Source organism: Camelus bactrianus, chromosome 30 (assembly GCF_048773025.1).
Source record: "Camelus bactrianus isolate YW-2024 breed Bactrian camel chromosome 30, ASM4877302v1, whole genome shotgun sequence".
NCBI classification, from domain to species: Eukaryota; Metazoa; Chordata; class Mammalia; order Artiodactyla; family Camelidae; genus Camelus; species Camelus bactrianus.
In genome coordinates, this window is record NC_133568.1 from 13,605,733 (window position 1) to 13,622,466 (window position 16,734).

At 39.5% G+C, this 16,734-nt stretch overlaps 1 protein-coding gene across 3 annotated transcripts in view; it reads left to right on the forward strand.

The window, feature by feature from the left end:
* The window catches only part of DCC (DCC netrin 1 receptor), a 985,342-nt gene that overhangs the window by 673,596 nt on the left and 295,012 nt on the right, over nt 1–16,734 (forward strand). For all 3 annotated transcript variants that reach the window (XM_010961349.3, XM_045521525.2, XM_074355181.1), the window contains exon 8: nt 5,526–5,682. In XM_010961349.3, the coding sequence (XP_010959651.2) occupies nt 5,526–5,682 (157 nt within the window). The remainder of the gene's footprint in view (nt 1–5,525; nt 5,683–16,734) is intronic.

Sequence of the window (16,734 nt, forward strand, 5' to 3'; positions counted from 1 at the left end):
CTTCATGGAACCCAGCAAGTTCAGTGTGGCGAGCTGAGAGGTAGCAAGAAACCAAGCCTGCAACTGAAGCCTTTGGAAACTTCTCAAGCCTTGCTTCTCACCCACAGAGACCTTCAACTAGATCTTTTATCAGGCTTACTGCTGCCCAGGACAACTGAGAAAGTAGCCTAGGATGTATGGACCAATACTGGAGGTGACAGGAGATAGGTCCTTGAGGGTGAAGCTGGGGCAGGGAGAATTCCCAAGCTGGCTTTCCTCCCTGGAATTTGGGGAACAGATTAAAACAGGTCTTCCCATCATGCCTTACACATAGTCATCCCTCCATGATTATTGAATGGATTAATCATTAGATCATACATTGATTTATGAAGGAAAATTCATACAAGTATGACCCAATTCTATAGCACTGCTACTATGGATAGTTAATAAAATGATAAATTAAAGAGGCTTCTGGGAACAGATTAGAAATGGTTTTGTGAGAAAGTGTGTTGTGATTTCTAAACAACCACCCTACTGGAAAATTTAGAATGGAACATGTTTCTAAGTAAGAGATGGTCTCAAACTTTGTAATTGTGTTACATGTATACATCTTATACCATCAGCTAAGTTCCCTGATCTCTCAAGACAAAATTCATGGTTTAAAAATACATAATTCTTCATCTCAAGCATAACAATAGGAGGTTGTAGACATTCAATAAATATTAGTTATTTTTAGGTACTAACCCAATAAGTTATTTTATGTGAAGATTAAGATTTAACGGGATACTGTAGAGTTTATTAATTGCTACCTCATATTATTAACTTAAAATGAGAAATAGTTTCAAATCACTATTTTTAAAAATCCACATTTCTTAGACTTACTAAAGTTCTTAATACACTAGCTCAAAAGCCATGATTCCTTGAATTTTGAAAATAACATGAACTTCGGAAAAAAAAATGTTAGTCTTTGTCATTTTCAGTCATGCACAGCTGAGCTTTTTGGGTAAGTTTGTGAAATTACTTTGTTAAATATAAACTTTAAACCAAAATGTAAATATTATCTACTTCTCCATTTATATAATTAAAAGCTAGAATTTTGTGTCAAGGAAATAATAACGAGAAAAAATGCAAAAGAAAAAGATGTATATGTTTGCCCTTAGCATAGTTAAATATACCTGTCATTTCACTAATGTTCTCTATATTTTATTTTTATCAGATCTTTAAGCTAATAAAGAGATGCAGCAAATAAAACATCTAGGTGATCTGGTGGCTACATTTATAGTATTTTAGTTATCAACATGGGGAGTGACAGGGAATAAGCCTATTGGGTGTTTGATGTTTAATGCAAATTAAGTATTTTTGTGTTTTTGTGAATATATCTTATCTTTCATATGTGTCTCTTAGGGATTAGAGGTCAGGCACTGTTAATAAGCTCAGAAAAATTAATGTGTGTAAGCACTATATATTAAAATTCTAGCAGAAAAAAAGTGATAACTAAAGGGACTGTGGCTTTACAGTAATACTAACCCAATAATATAATTATTACCAATGTTATTGATATGACATCATAAAATTTTTTTTTCTTAGTTTTGGATTTCAAAACTTATTCTGTAAATTTACATTATCTTCAGAAATCACCTCCTTTTCCTGGATTTTGCTATGATAAATTTTTTAAAGGAGTTCTTAAAAGAAAAAAAGACTATGCTATAGTGTGGCAAATTCGCCTCTTCTCCATGACAACAGATAAAGAAGCTGTAACCATGACAACAGTAATGGGCCAGGGAGATTAGGGCCAGACTGGAGATGAGGCCTCCAAGTGCAAAGAAAAGAAGTCCTGATTGGTTCTTTATTGAGACCTTACAGGGAGACAAGTTACTGTTGAGAGAAAGCATGGAGGATTAGTAAGAACAAAATGACTTCCCCTGTATAAAGTAAGAAGGCAATCCTTTGTTAAAAACGTGTCCCTTCCTTTTCTTATAACAACTGCTTAAATTGAGGTAAAGAACTTGTGATTTATTCTGTTCTGAGCTTTATCTGATAAAGAGTCTAGACTAGCTCTTGGAGAACACACTCCGGAAGCCTGGGGAGGAGAGCATCTGTGTGGGTCCCGCTGCCCTCCTCTCGGCAGCCCTGAGTGGGTGGAGACACTGACTTTTTATTTTTATTGAAGTATAGTCAGTTTACAATGTTGTGTTAATTTCTGGTGTACAGCATAGTGATTCATTTATATATATATATATATGTATATGTATATATATATGTATGTATTCATATATTCCTTTTCATATTCTTTTTTATTATAGGCCATTAAAAGGTACTGAATATAGTTCCCTGTGCTATACAGTAGGACCATGTTGTTTATCTATTTTATATATAGCAGTATATTTTATATACTCTGTGTGTGTGTGTCTATATGTGTGTTTGTATATATAGATATATAGTAGTTAGTATCTACAAATCTCAAATCCCAATTCATCCCTCCCCACCCCGCTTCCCTCTTCCAACTCATTTTTCCTGTGATACCATCCATAAACAAAGTGCTCTTGGGGGAAAAGGATCTGAAAATTTCTCTCCTGTTCTTTGAAAACTTTTTCTAACTTCTTGAGTACTCTTAAAAGATTTTTCCAAGTCACCATTGTTCACATTTTGTTTAAAAAAATCTTCTGTAAAAGAAAATTTATTGAAAGGATCCCATTTTCTTTAAACTGGTAAGATGTAGAGGTATTAGATTTTGAGAAAACATGCTATCTATGGTTTCACATTGGTGCACTGATAAAGGGGATATTTGTTATTTTTTTAAATGATAAACATTTAACCATTCTCATGTCTATAATTTTTTTTTTCATTTCAAAGGATTTTGCCAAATTGACTTCTGAAAAGATTGTACTCTTACAAACTTCAACTGACAGCCTAAGAGGCTGGCCAGCACTAGATAAGAACATTCTTTAAAGTCCTGCTACTCTGATAGATTTTTAAATAGACTTTATTCTGATGGATTTTTTAAGGTTTTATTTAAATGTACATTTCTTTTATCATTTGTCAGGTTGAACCCTATTTTTAAATAAAGTTTATTGATATTTGGACATTCTTTTTACTTTATAGATATTAACTGTGTCTGTTAGATATTTCACAAATACTGTGAGTCAGTCTTTCCAGAGGAAACACATGTAAACTCAGTTAAGAGGAAAGTAGGAGTTAAGTGATGAGGTGGGCTTGTTAAAATGGGAGCTGTCTGTGCAAAGGCCCTGGGGAATTGCAAGTGGTTCAGCATAGAGAGAGCATCTTCAGTGTATAGGCATCAAAAAGTTAGGGAGCATCTCTGTGAGTCCCATGAGAATAATGGCCTCATCTCCTCTGTACTTAGAAGGAGGGCTGGCACAGGGTAGGTGCTCTGTGAGTGTTTACTGACTGGGTAGAGCTAATGAATGCTGCTTACTGTGGACACATGCAAGCCTCTGCTCAGAGATGTTATTTTTCTGGTAACAGAACACACTAGGTTATTGTGCAGTGAAGTTAATGCCCCAGGGATTACCCTCAACCTTTGGTGGAGAAAGAGTGGGTAGATAAATCCACCAGTGTGGTCCCCTCGTGGACAGATATCTCAAAGGCATGTGCTATCCCCAGTGAGGTTGCCCTTCTGTTACCCTCAGTGATAACCAGCCAGAAAACTCACTCTTTCTAGCCTTCACTCCCTGCCCTGTTCCACTTCCTGACACCCCGCTGGTCTTTCCTGGGATCACCTTCCAAAAAAGTATTTGCACTTAAATCCACTTCTTAGGGCCTCTTTGTGGGGGAAGCCAAACCAAGAAAAATGATAAACAGGAACAAGGCCACCAGGCAGATTGAAAAGTCTGCAGTTCCTCCGAGGGAAAGAGTAAGGGCAGAGGCTCTTAGACAGCCAAGGGACATGAGCAGATGTGTCTTTTTACACAGCTATTCTGGATGCTGGACTGTGAATACACTGGAGGGAGGAGAGTGGAAGGAAAGCAGGGAGCTGGAAGACAGTAGTGGCAGTTCTGGTGAGAGAGAATGACTGCGTGCATAGGAGTGTGGCTGGGGAGATAAAATAGCGTGGACCTGCCAGACGTCCAGGAAGGGCTGAGTGAGGGCGAGTCAGGAAGAGTGGACCCACTTGGGGGGTTCTAGGCTGTATGCTTGAGAAGAAAGTGTAGATACAACCGAGTTAAGCAGCCCAGGAGAAGAAGCAGGCTCAGGGAGCCGTTGGGGGGCAAGGGGAGGATACATTGACTTCAGTGTGCTAGCTTGAGCTGTCCATGGTGTGCAGGAGTAAAGGTCTTTGCTAAGAGGCTTCATATCATCCCTATTTTTGAGGTGCTTCCTATCCAGGCATCAGTCTCCTCCCCTCATCTTACTACTCTGCCATCAAAGATTGGCTAACTTGCTTCTAGTCTTCTGTTTATTTCAAATACTGTGCTGATCAAGAAAGCCAGGGGAAATGGGATCTACAAAGAAGTTGGCTGACAATCTTTGGGGCCAGAAATAACTTTGAAAGTTGTTTGCAGTTCTCTAAAACCTCTGTTTCTCTTTAGAACTGGTGTATATTGTAAATCAATAGTTTCTGGAATCACTGGAAAGTGAGATATCCCCCCCGACCCAAATGGATTTTCCAGCTAACAGGAGTTAGGTTCCTGGCAGGAATGCTCACTCAGCCAGCCCCTAGAGAAAGTAAATGCAAGAGTGGAGACTGACTTTGACAAAAACTGGGGCTAGGAATCACCTGTCCAGAAGAAACACATGTTCCTTAGACTTGCAGATATGAACAAATGAGAAGAAGACAGAGATACCCAACAAATGTAAATTATGAGTTCACACACACACACTCACTAGCAAACATCTATTACAGATTATAAATGTCCCAAACGTTTGAAAAACCAGTTTTCTAGCTGTGGATGATTCAATTATTCTTAAAATAACAGTTGTTAAATTTTGCTATAAATATGGTGATACTCTACAAGTAGGTGCAATGGTATATCTTGATGTCTTGTAGAGTTTTCTCTGTTATAATCTTTTACTAGCAGGTAGTCCACGAGAACTGTTTCTACTTTTTGTTAACTCCCATCGACATTTAATTTGCTACTTTTCATTTTCTGTGGTCTTAGAAAATAGAAAAACATGCTCCTTCAAATTGTATCTAAAACAGTGTAGGCAGGCTCTGAGTGGAATAAGGTTTTATAATAATGATTTGGTTACCTCAAGCATTTATCAGTACTTGCAAGTCTACGTTTCCCTGTTTCATGCCTAAACAGAACATTTTCCATGTGGTCATGGATCCCACAAGTAGTAGAAACTGGACAAATATGCAGTAGGATCATACGTGTTATTAATCCATCTTTGATAAATCCTAGGAAGTTATAATATACCTTTTCTTTCCACATACTATTTTTTGCTTTCTCTTGTTTTTCTCCCATCCTTTAGAATCTATGTGAATGTATCATTCTTTGTTTACTAATGGGTTTATTTACTTTCCTGCACATTTCCCACCTGTTTCCGAACACCTCTGACAGCCTCCTCTCCTTCCTCCTCAGCCATGCTAAGCTCCAGCATCCTGCCTTCTGCCCCCAGAGATGTGGTCCCTGTCTTGGTTTCCAGTCGGTTTGTCCGTCTCAGCTGGCGCCCACCTGCAGAAGCAAAAGGGAACATTCAAACCTTCACAGTCTTTTTCTCCAGAGAGGGTGACAACAGGTAGGTCCTACCAATGAAATTCAGCCTAATCCACCATCTCTTTATATGTAGGCTGGGGGGTGATGTTGGTGGGAGGTCTTGAGCAAGGACTTTGAAGACTGAAATCTCTCCTCTGTGCCTGTCACTCATTACTTAATGGAGATAATATGTCTCTGTTGCTCATGTGGTTCTTCAAAGCAGAAGAGCCTACAGAACCAAATTCAGTTACTTATAGAAAACTTCCTTGAATAAAGACAAGCATGTGAATATAGGATATCAGTGGGTTTTTTTTTATTTCCTTGATTTTCAACGTGATAAACAGAGAAGAGAGTTAGACTGTGTGTTGGTAGAACCGAGTGTGAAAGAGATACCGTGGCTAGGATGCAGCCTCAGCTTGTCGTTGGCATCGTATGACCTCAAGAAAACTACAGCACCTATCTGAGCCTCACTTGCCTCTTTAATAAAGAGGCAATAATAGTACTTACCCTGCAAGGTTTTTGTTAGGCTTAAATTGGATTGCATCTATAAAGATCCTTTGAGTGTGTCCAGTCTTTGGTACAAGTTCTTGTTAATATCATCACTGTGTAGGCAAAAGCGAGGTTGTATGGGTCTGGTTTCAAGATATCAGTCTACTGTTGTTTTTGTGTTTTGCTTTTTGGGTTTTTTCCTCGTCAATTTTCCTTTAAAATATTTAACTATTTTAAGACTTTGCAGTTTGATTTTTGCATCTATGACAGATATTAAGTTCCAATCTGTAAGAGTAAATGATGTAATATCTCATTTCTTTAAATTTTTTACACTTTGTATTTTGTATTTGATCATTCTCAATCTGTGTGCGTCTGATTCAGCTGTTGGTCTCTGCTGACTCTTCCTCTTAGGGGCTTGTTTCCGCCCATGTTTGGCTGGTTCTTGATTGTTAACTCTAGTCCTTAGAAGTTCATCTGGGGGAAATTTTGAGGCCAAGGTTTAAAGTACATTCTCGCGGGATGATTTGCTTTACCAAAATGATACCGCGCTAGAGACAAGTTTTGTTAAGGTTTGTTTGGTCCATCCAGGTCTCATACCGATATTTTATTGGTTGTAAGAAAGTCCATTAAGTATGATAACATGTGCTTTTCTGCCATTTTTCACATATCCACTTAAATGAGTAAATGCAGGCTTGTGGTAAGGAAATTTTAGAGAGATTGTTTTCTGTTCCAGTGAAGTTATGACTGAGACTGGCCTGTTTCACCAGTTCCCTTGTGAGGCTGATTTCATTTCTAGTTCATCCACTGGAGTTCGCTCTCTCAGGCTCCTGGCTGTATGCAAGGTTCTCTAATCAGACCTGATCCACTGCTTTACCCGTAAGCTCTTTCCTCTCCTTCTCTCCTGGTAGTTTCTAAAACTAGCTCTAGACTTCTGTTGGTGGGCAAACGCCCTTAGTTAGACGCCAGCGCCACAGGTCGGCTTCCCCACTAGGATAGTTCCCTCACTTTGCTGCCAGCGTATTCATGGGTCATTTTTTTTTTTAATAAGAGTGATTTTGAATAATTTACCCAACATTCTAGATGTGCTGTATTAGAAGGGTTTATGGCATAATATCTAGTTTGCCATATTGTTCAAAATGGAATTTTGTAATCTTTATCAAATGCCTGTATGATTGGTATCATTATTCTATATCATGAATTATCAGCATTTGAACAAGTATATTTAAATATAAGCACGTTTGATGTTTGGAAATTTTTATTTAAGATTACAGCATAAAGCCACTCTGTAAACATCTCACTTAGAAGGAATCAGAGATCTGGGAAGCTTTCTTAATAGACCTTTCCATTCTATTCTGTAAGCATTTTGTAAGTTTCTCCCCTCCTCGGCAGCTTTTGGGTTTTTTATATTGCCAATTAAAGCTGATCAAAGAGATCAGCTTGTAAAAGCTGAATTTGCTTCGGAGAAGCACGATGTTGCCAAATCCCAAGATTCTGTACTATTTTCAACTGTACTCAGCAGACCTCCTTGTGCCTCCCATCCAGGGAGGGAACCACACCATTATGTTGTTCAGTAGATGAGAATTTTCATAGGGCAACTAGGAGCTTTATAAAATGTCTGTTGACTTGGCTGAGTTCTGCCTTTCACATCTTTTCTTCCATATTAAACCTCCTCTTATGTATATATAATCAGTCCCCATTGGTACCCAGGGGTTTCCGGAATGTGTCAGCTTCCTGCATCCTTGAATGAGGACTACATCCACTTTCTGTAAAGTTTACCAGCCAAAGGAAATGTGACCTGTTTTATGCATCTCCATATGTGGAATATTTTGGAGGGAGGTGGTGGTGGTGTAGGGGGAGTAGGAAGGGAAGGGGAGAAAGAGGAGAGAGAGAGAGGAATGACAAGTGCCCTGGTGGGACCCAGTTGTTCACAGGGCTGAGCTGACACTAATCCTGACTGTCACTATCTGTTCTTCCAAGAAGACTGGACCAGATGGCTGTGGCAAGAATTCCAGTGCCTACTGAAGGCATGTGGGGAGAAGCCAGCATCGGGTGTGAGGCTTCTAGTCGCTCACACATGCGCGTTTTAAACCCAGGATCATCTTTAGGAAGCCTTCAGGATTGGAAAGGGACGATATAGCTTGGGCCGGCTGGAGTGGTATTTAGTTGGAAATACTGCAGTGTGATGTTCACATGGGGCAGTGCAACTGCTCTCATGCTGCGTCTCAAAATGCTTTTCTTTCGTGGTCACAGCAGCAGCTAAAGTATATCCTTTTTAAGTTTCTATTTCCTTTTACAACTTGACCTGACTTTAAAATGAAAGGAAAGAAATACACATATACATAGAGCCTGTGTTCCCCTGAGATCGTTCATTACCGTGACGAGCAGCCATTTGTTTTAGTCTTATCTCTGCAGATGTTGAACTCTGTGACCTTATGAGGAGTCTCATAAGTTCTTTGGGTGCAGCTGTGAAACCTGGAGGTCATAAATCTTGCCCACTGTCTTCCTGGATCCACATGGATTTCCTAGAGGCATCTTAAATTCAACCTGCCCAAATCCATACTCACTGTCTACTCCTTAAATATATTTTTCTTCACTTTTCTTGTTTATGTTAGTACCTTCCATCCTGTGAACCAAGCAAAAAGCCCAAGTCATATTTTACTCCTCCCTGACTCTTAGCACTGCCATTTGTCTTCAGGTGCTGTCAGGTCTGCCTCGGCCACAGCTCAGCCATGCCCCCTTGATTCTGTCATCTCCGTCATCAGGTACCTGATCTCTGACATTAGCTTCTCACCTTTTAATCCATCCTCCTCACTGTCTCTAGTTATCTTTTTGAAATACAGTTTGGATCACTCACTTCACTGCTTAAAAATATGAATTTTTAAAAACCATAAATACAAAATTTATATATAAAGATATGCACATAATAACTTCAAATCTCCTTTGAATGGAAGCCTATCTCCAGTCCCTATAGAGGTAGAGTGTGGTTCCTATAAACAATAATGGTTAAAAATATACCACTTAAATCCAAATGGCTGGATTTGGAAATGGCACTACTGTATCAGACATGTGAGTTTTGTGTGTTTAATGATGTAAAAAGCAGGAATCACATCTCTCAGTTGTAATGGACAAAGGGAAGATAAATCCTACCTGTCAGAATAGCTATGAGAACTAATTGAAAGAATTTAAATAAAGCATCCAGGGCAGTCACTGCATGAGGGCAGAATGGAGGGTCTCAGAATAGTGTGAACTCAGAGACAATATGGAAAGAAGGCTGCAAAAATCAGGTTCAAAGGTAATGGTGGTAATAGTGATCATAACAATGGATTGCTTTTCTTTTATATGGACCATTTATTTTCATAACTGCTCACTGTTTCCTACTAATAAAATCATTGTATTCTTTGTTCATCTGTTGATATCTTGCTTACCTTTCAAACCCATGGATCAGTTCATAACCCCTTGGCTAGTTATTCCTGTGGTCATACCAAGGTCCATGACAACACCAATCACTGCAACCTTGCCATGATCTCAGTTTCAAACATCATACTTTGAGCTCAATCTCTAGACTCTTATTTTTCTATCTTCCATTAAAGACTGATTACAACAAATCTTGATTCCTCGGGGACTTACAATTCATTGATCCTGTGATGTTTCCATGGCCCCTCATCCTTCAGGTTTGCCTTCACCTTTAAATAGCTAAATTCCTATGGCCAGTTATTATAAACACTGACATATACCACTGTTTTCTTGTTATTCTTTCATTTAATATTAGTTTTTTGGCAAAAACCAACTCAAGTAGATGTAATTTTCTACCTATCTTTACTTGTGCTCTTGTTGCTGAATATAACTGAAAGAAAATACACAACTGTGCTGGTCAGTCTTTAAATTCATGATTACTCATCTGAAGTTGCCTCTCTTCTCAAATCTCCATCACCTTCCCTCTTTCCCTCACTCCTAGTTGACCTTGTTTCTAATTTCCTGAAAAATAGTGGTGATTAGAATGGAAGTTGTACAAGTTTCCATATCTGATGTGTCTTTAAGCATATAGTCTGTCCTTCCTCAAGTTTCTATCAAAGAAATGTCCAGGCTATCTTAGCTGAGCCAGTTGCTTATGTGCTAGGTCCCATAGTTTTTTGCAAACAAAAGAACAAAGCTTCAGCCAGTCATTCTCTGTCCCTATCATCAGTGTTTCCCATCCCAAGGTATCATGTCCATCAGCATACAAGCATGTATTTGTGTTTTCCATCTCAACAAATTTTTCCTCAATCCCGTTTCTCCCTCCTCTGCCACTTCACTGTTCCCTTTTATAGCAACATGTCTTGAGTTGTCTGATTGCACTCTGGTACCTTACCTCATATCACAGTCAGGATTCTGCCCCTGGTATTTCACTGAGTACTTTTATCAAGATTCACCAGATGGCCTCCATGTTGCTAAACCCAGCAGTCAATTCCAGGTCCTCTCATTACTTGGATAGTTAGCAAATTTTGTCACATTTGATCACCCCACTTTGATGAAACTCATTCTTCCTTTGGGTTTTGTTATACACACCCTGTTGGTTCTACTGCAGACCTTCTGGCCACTCAATTTTAGGCTCTTTTACTTTTTACTCCTAATCTCACTGATCTGTAACTGTCGAATTACCCTAGGGCATAGGTTTTAGAGATCTCATTTTGCCCAGTTTGTGACTTAATATTTTGTCAGTATGCTGATGTCTTCCAAATTTGTGTATCTGGTCATGACATTTTACCTCCAGTCATATTCCTGAATCATATATCCAGGTTCCTACTTGATTTCCCAATTTTGACTTATCATGAGCATCTAAAACTTATAAACAAAACCAAATACCTATTTTCTTCCAACCTCAGTCCCTTTCAAATACTTTATTATCCCAAAGGTTCCCCCTTCCCAGTGAAATCTATACATTTCTCATTACTCAGGCCAAAATCCTTGGAGTAATCATTAAGTCTTCCCTTTCTCCCACACCCTAAACCAAGTCCATCATCAGGTCTTGGCAATACTGTCAAAATATATCCGGAATCCTTGAAATGATATACCTGATATTTGCTACAAAATAATACTGAAAGCCTGGCCTTTGTGATTTATTTTGAGCTGAGTGATGGGAGTAAAGTGGTCCATCATATCATTCTGTATAATTTTGTATTGCTCAAAATTGTCCATAATAGAAAAATAAAATTGAATAAATAAATGAAAATAAAACATATACTGAATCCTACCACTTCTTACCTCTTTTTAGTACCAGCAAGTCTCACCTGAACTATTGCAATAACCTCTCAAATCTATTTTCACCATAGCAGCTGGAGTTAACCTTTTAAAACACATGTTAGAATGTGTCATTTCTCTGCTTCGAAACTCTCCAGTGACTTCCTGTCTCATTCATAAAATAATCATTCCGGATCTGGGCCCTTGCCACCTTCCCAGCTTCATACTGACTATGTTTACTCTTTTCTTGCTTGTTCATTCCTCCCCAGTCTCACTGGCTTCCGTGTGTTTCCTGTATATACCAAGAATTCTTCTCTTGTAGTTGTTCATCAGTCTGCCCAGAATGCTCCTCACCTTGGAGATCCACGTGGATTCTTCTCTAGCTTTCGCGAAGTCTTTGCCAAAATGGCACCTTCTCTTGGAGACCCCTAGCATTCCCTGTGCCCCTTTTCATTCTTATTTTTCCCCACAGCTTTGTTACCTTTTTCTTATTGTTTCTTGAATCTCCTTTCTCACCATCAGAATGTAAACTTCCTGTGGGCAGGGATGTTTTTAACACCATAATTCACTGAGCTATTCTCAGCTCCTGGAGCAAAACCTAACCCAGGTTAAACACTCACAACATAGTTGTTGAATTGAAACCCTAACTGAAATGTCAGTCACCTTGTGAAACTCTCCATGGTCCTCCAGGTCAGAAGTCATCAATTTCTCCTTTATTCTCCCTTTTCACTTTGATTACATCACCATCGCAGCATTGCAGCATTTACCATCTTTTACCTGTGAATGTATGTTTCCCTCCCCGGTGGCTGAGACTAGATCTTATTTATAATTTCATACCCAAGTGTCTAGTATCCCGACTTCTGTAGATATTTACTGATTGAAGGTGATATGACAGAGGTGGCAGAGACAGATGTGGTCTTCTTAATATATTTTTCCTTAAGCAATAAAACAAACTATGTTACTGAGGAAGATGAAAAAGCTGACTGCAATTCAATAAAAAAAAACTTTTTTAATTGAGAAAGAAAGTTGATTCTGAAATTCCATTCCAACATCCCTGTTCATTTTGGGTTTCCTGGCTCCGATCTAGAGCAAATCTACACCATATGTCTCTGAACAGTTAACTGTGATGCTTGTTTGCTCACATAAGTTTATTTAGTTCCTTAACACAATAGCTTTTTAAAAGGTAGTGGATTTAACATTTGTCTCAGATTTGCAGTGACTTTGCCATGCAAATTACTCTAGCTCAGATTATCATTAATCTGTCTGACTGGTTAATGGTGTCAGTAATGCAGGTGCCATAGTTAACATATTTTATTCAGCCTCTCAGGTGCTTTCATTTCATAAGTCAGGGGGCAGCATCAATTCTAGAACCTGAAAGCCAGAATTCACAGAGACACAACTGTTTCACAGATCACCTGCTGTCTCTTCCTAGTACCTAAAAATCGTTAAAATTGAAAGTGATCTTCAGAATCATAGTCCAGCTTCCTGTTAGTTAACCATCTAGAGGCTGATGCTCAGGGCAGGGGTAAATTGCAACCCCAAAGAAGCATTGATAATGAGGGTAAGCATTTTATCCAGGACTTACTCTGCCAGATACCAGCCAAAGCATCTTGCATAAATTATCTTATTTCATCCTTACAACAAAACAGTATCCAGATGAGGCTTAAAGACGTTTGCGCCTCCGGTAGACAGCTAGTAAGTGCCAGAACCAGGACTGAGTGCAGACCTCCCTCCAAAGCAGCTCTGGACCAGCTTGTTCCCAGCTGTGTGTGGATTAATATGGACGAGAACCAAGTTTTCTCGGTATTTTTCAGAATTATGACCTGATTTTCTTCTATAGGCCTCTTTCTGATAATTTTCTGACTTCATGGAGAAATAGATTTGCATTATTTGTTTACCATATAAAACACACCATCAAACTTTTTTATATATGTAGGGAACATTACACCTTCCATTCAATAGTCTGAAATTATGCGTGGAGTGTAACTCAGTATAGCCACGGGGTTAAGGCCATGTGACTGTGGAACTGAACTGTCTGGGTTTCAGTCCTGGCTCGGAATTTTACTAGCTATGTGGCCTTGAGCCAATTACTGGTGATTTAGTTGCCTCGTGTTTACTAATAACAGTACCTGATGTGTAAAGTTGTGATGAGTATTAAACGGAATTAAGGAAAAGTACTTAAAACACCTGCTCCTTGCCTGGTACACTGAAAGAACTCATTATTTTGTTACTTAGTGCCATGTGCTAACGATTGTGTGGGTTGGTAGTGAAAATCAGTGAAATATAGATATTTCCCGATTAATATTTTAGAGAGGACTTTATCACTTTCACAAACATTAGCCCATTTGATCCTCAGATAAAGCACGTATGATAATCTCCATTTTACAAATGAGCTTGCCTGGTTCAATTCGGAAAGTCTGAAAAGCATTGCTTAAGAAGCTACCCGGCTAGTACACGCTAGAAGCAGGATTTAAATGCAGGTTTCTAGCCCACTGATATCTTTGCTGAACCACACAAAGTGAAAGATATTTCCTAAAAGAGGTACATATAAAGTCCTGCGGGAGTTCAGATGAGAGAATTAAAACACTTTCATGAGCATCATTCAATTTAATCCTCACAATAACCCTGTGAGGTAGGCAGATAAGGGGCTGGTATCTTCATTTTGCAAACGAAACAGGGAAGGCTCCAAGATAGCCCCTGACTTGCTCAAGGTCACACGCCTGTTTTGTGGCAGAACAAAGGAGGGATGGGCGTCTTCCAACTTGCAGCACTGTATGCTTTATGCTGCCTGAGAAAAACCTCTGCTCGCTGCTTGGGATTAGAGACCAGCTTTTCATGGTGGACGTGGAGGATTCACTTTAGAATCCGTCGTGCATTACATTTTCAACACGCTGTTTACATATCCTTTCCCTGCTCCTCAGAATTGAGGACCGTGCAGCTGATGAAGCTTGTTAGGAAGGGAGTGCGCTGTGATGGAAAGAGAACAAGACTCAGGATCCAAAGCACCGCATTCCGACCCCAGCTTAAAGCTTGGCGGAGTCAGCCTTCCTCTCGGTCTGCCTCTCTGCAAAATGTGAACACTTGTCCTTTCTGCCTGGAAATGTGCTTAGATCACTGAGTGAGAGAATTGTGAGTTAATCTTTCCCACAGCCTTGATGCATTTTGAAAAATAAAACATGTCCTCTGCAGATGCCATGTGTAATTGAACACCCATTATTCACTTGTGAGTTGACTATGTGTCCAGAACCGTGTTGGAAATACTAGAAAAGGGAACATTCTCTTTGGAAACAGTTTAGTAGTGTTTCGTGGGTGGATCAGACTCAGGCTGTATCAGTGGAGATGGGGAGTGGATAGAGATTCTGGAAATATGTAGGAAGGAAAATGGACGGGACAAGGTGATGGACTGGACATGAATGGTGAGACAAAGGGGGTTTTCAAGGAGAGTTCCTAGGTTTCAGGTTGTTTAAATGGATGGGCAGTGAGAAAATTTGGGGAGTTTAGGATGCTGGAAAATATCCAGGTTTGAGAATGAAGATCAGATATTCAGTTTCAGGTGTGTTGTGTTTGACATACTTTACAACATTCAAGAGGAAATGTCATCTGCAGCTTTGAAAATAGGAACCTGGATCTCAGAGGAGAGCTTTGGGTTGAAGATATAGATCAGAAATTTGTCAGCTTGTGGATGGTGACAGCAGATCAAGCAGGAAAAGATGGGTCATCCCCAAAACAGCATGAGAAGAGAGCCTGGAGCTGAGTCCTGTTTATTATGGGGTTGTTGACTGAAAGTAAACAAAATAAATAATTTGAAACCAGAACTTTTCTTTTTCCATGAAAAGAGAACTTTCAATTTGTTGTTGCCATAGCTGTTTGTTACGTAACTGGGCTTTTGGGTGTGTTCTAGATGCTGACATAGAGATGAGGAGAAGGCAAAAGTTTTCAAGCCTGTTCCTCAGGTTATGTTGTTATTATTATTTTTTTAACAACTCAAATGAAAAGAGAATTTTTAACCACAATTCAGTGGCAATTCCTGACCAAGAAGATGATCTCTGACCACTGTCATGCTTTGTCTGGGGGCTGTGTCACCCCTGAACCTCCTTTCCCTTCAAGATAGCACTGGGTCCAAAGCCTGTGGTTCTGGGGAGGAAAGGGTGTGACATTTGGGTGGGTCTTGCTGCTGTCACTTTCAGCCCTATTTTAGGCAGCAGCATATTTCAGCTTTGAAGGCTTCTCATCATCACACCCTTCTTGTTCTCGCTGAAGAAATAAAAGTGAAAGTGGAATGGATCAAAGATGTTAAAAAATCTTTCCATTCAAAGTACCATCCTTACAAAGGAACATCAATATAACTCTCCCTTCCTGAAGCAGCTAATTAGGTGCTTGCTACATCAAGACAGGGTCTCTGGCTCACCTCGCAGCTGTGACTGTTAACACCCTGCTACGCTTAGGCAAGAGGATATGTGATTACTTCATATGTATGCTAGAGACATGTTACCAACAAGCCACTAAGAGATAGTATCATCTTAATCGTGAACTCGGTTTGCTTCTGAAATGTAAACACAGAAGTGTCGAGTTCAGCTAATACACACGCACACACATGCATGTGCACACACAGATGATTTTCTGTTCCCAATAAAGAATATTAGATTTTTAAAAAAGTCTTCTTTGAGTAGATCTCACCTATTTCAAATATTGTGAAGTGGCAGTTGAAAGCCACCCAAGTAAGTTGGGATGGAACATGGAACAGAACCCAGCTCTCTAAGCATCTCTGAGCTCACACTACGTGGAGATATTATACCATTCTTCTGTTAAAATTTTCACAATTATTTATGCATTCATCTAAAAAAGTTAGGAGCACCAGCAGCATAGGGATTCTTTATATGCAGTGAGTGTATGTGGTGAGGGTCGATAAAACACCAATGAGGTATGACTTCTCTTCTAAAATGATTCACAGTTGAGTCAAAGAGACCAACATGTCTGTCCGCACAGTGTGGTATGGGCTGCTGTGGACGTGTAAACCACGAGCAACAGGAGCACAGAGGAGACAGTGTTTTTATGCTGCTGGCATCAGAGGGCATGATGGGAGTAAAGCTCCAACCAGGAGATCTCATTCGAGTTGGATCTGAAGAATGAATGAGCTTTTCCAAACCAAGGAGGAACTAAGTCAGGAGAAGGTAACTCCAAGGTAATCAAAATAAAACAAAACAAAATTAAAGAAAGGCAGAATGACAAAGGCAGAGAGGTAGGGATAGCTATGATGTTGTGGGACAGAGTGACTCGTTGCAGCTGAGTACGTAAAGGTCTCTGAATCCTGTTCCAAGGAGTGGAGATTGTATTAGCCACAGAATGGCAGCCAGAACAATGTTTTGGGCATGGAGTTGGCAGATTATAT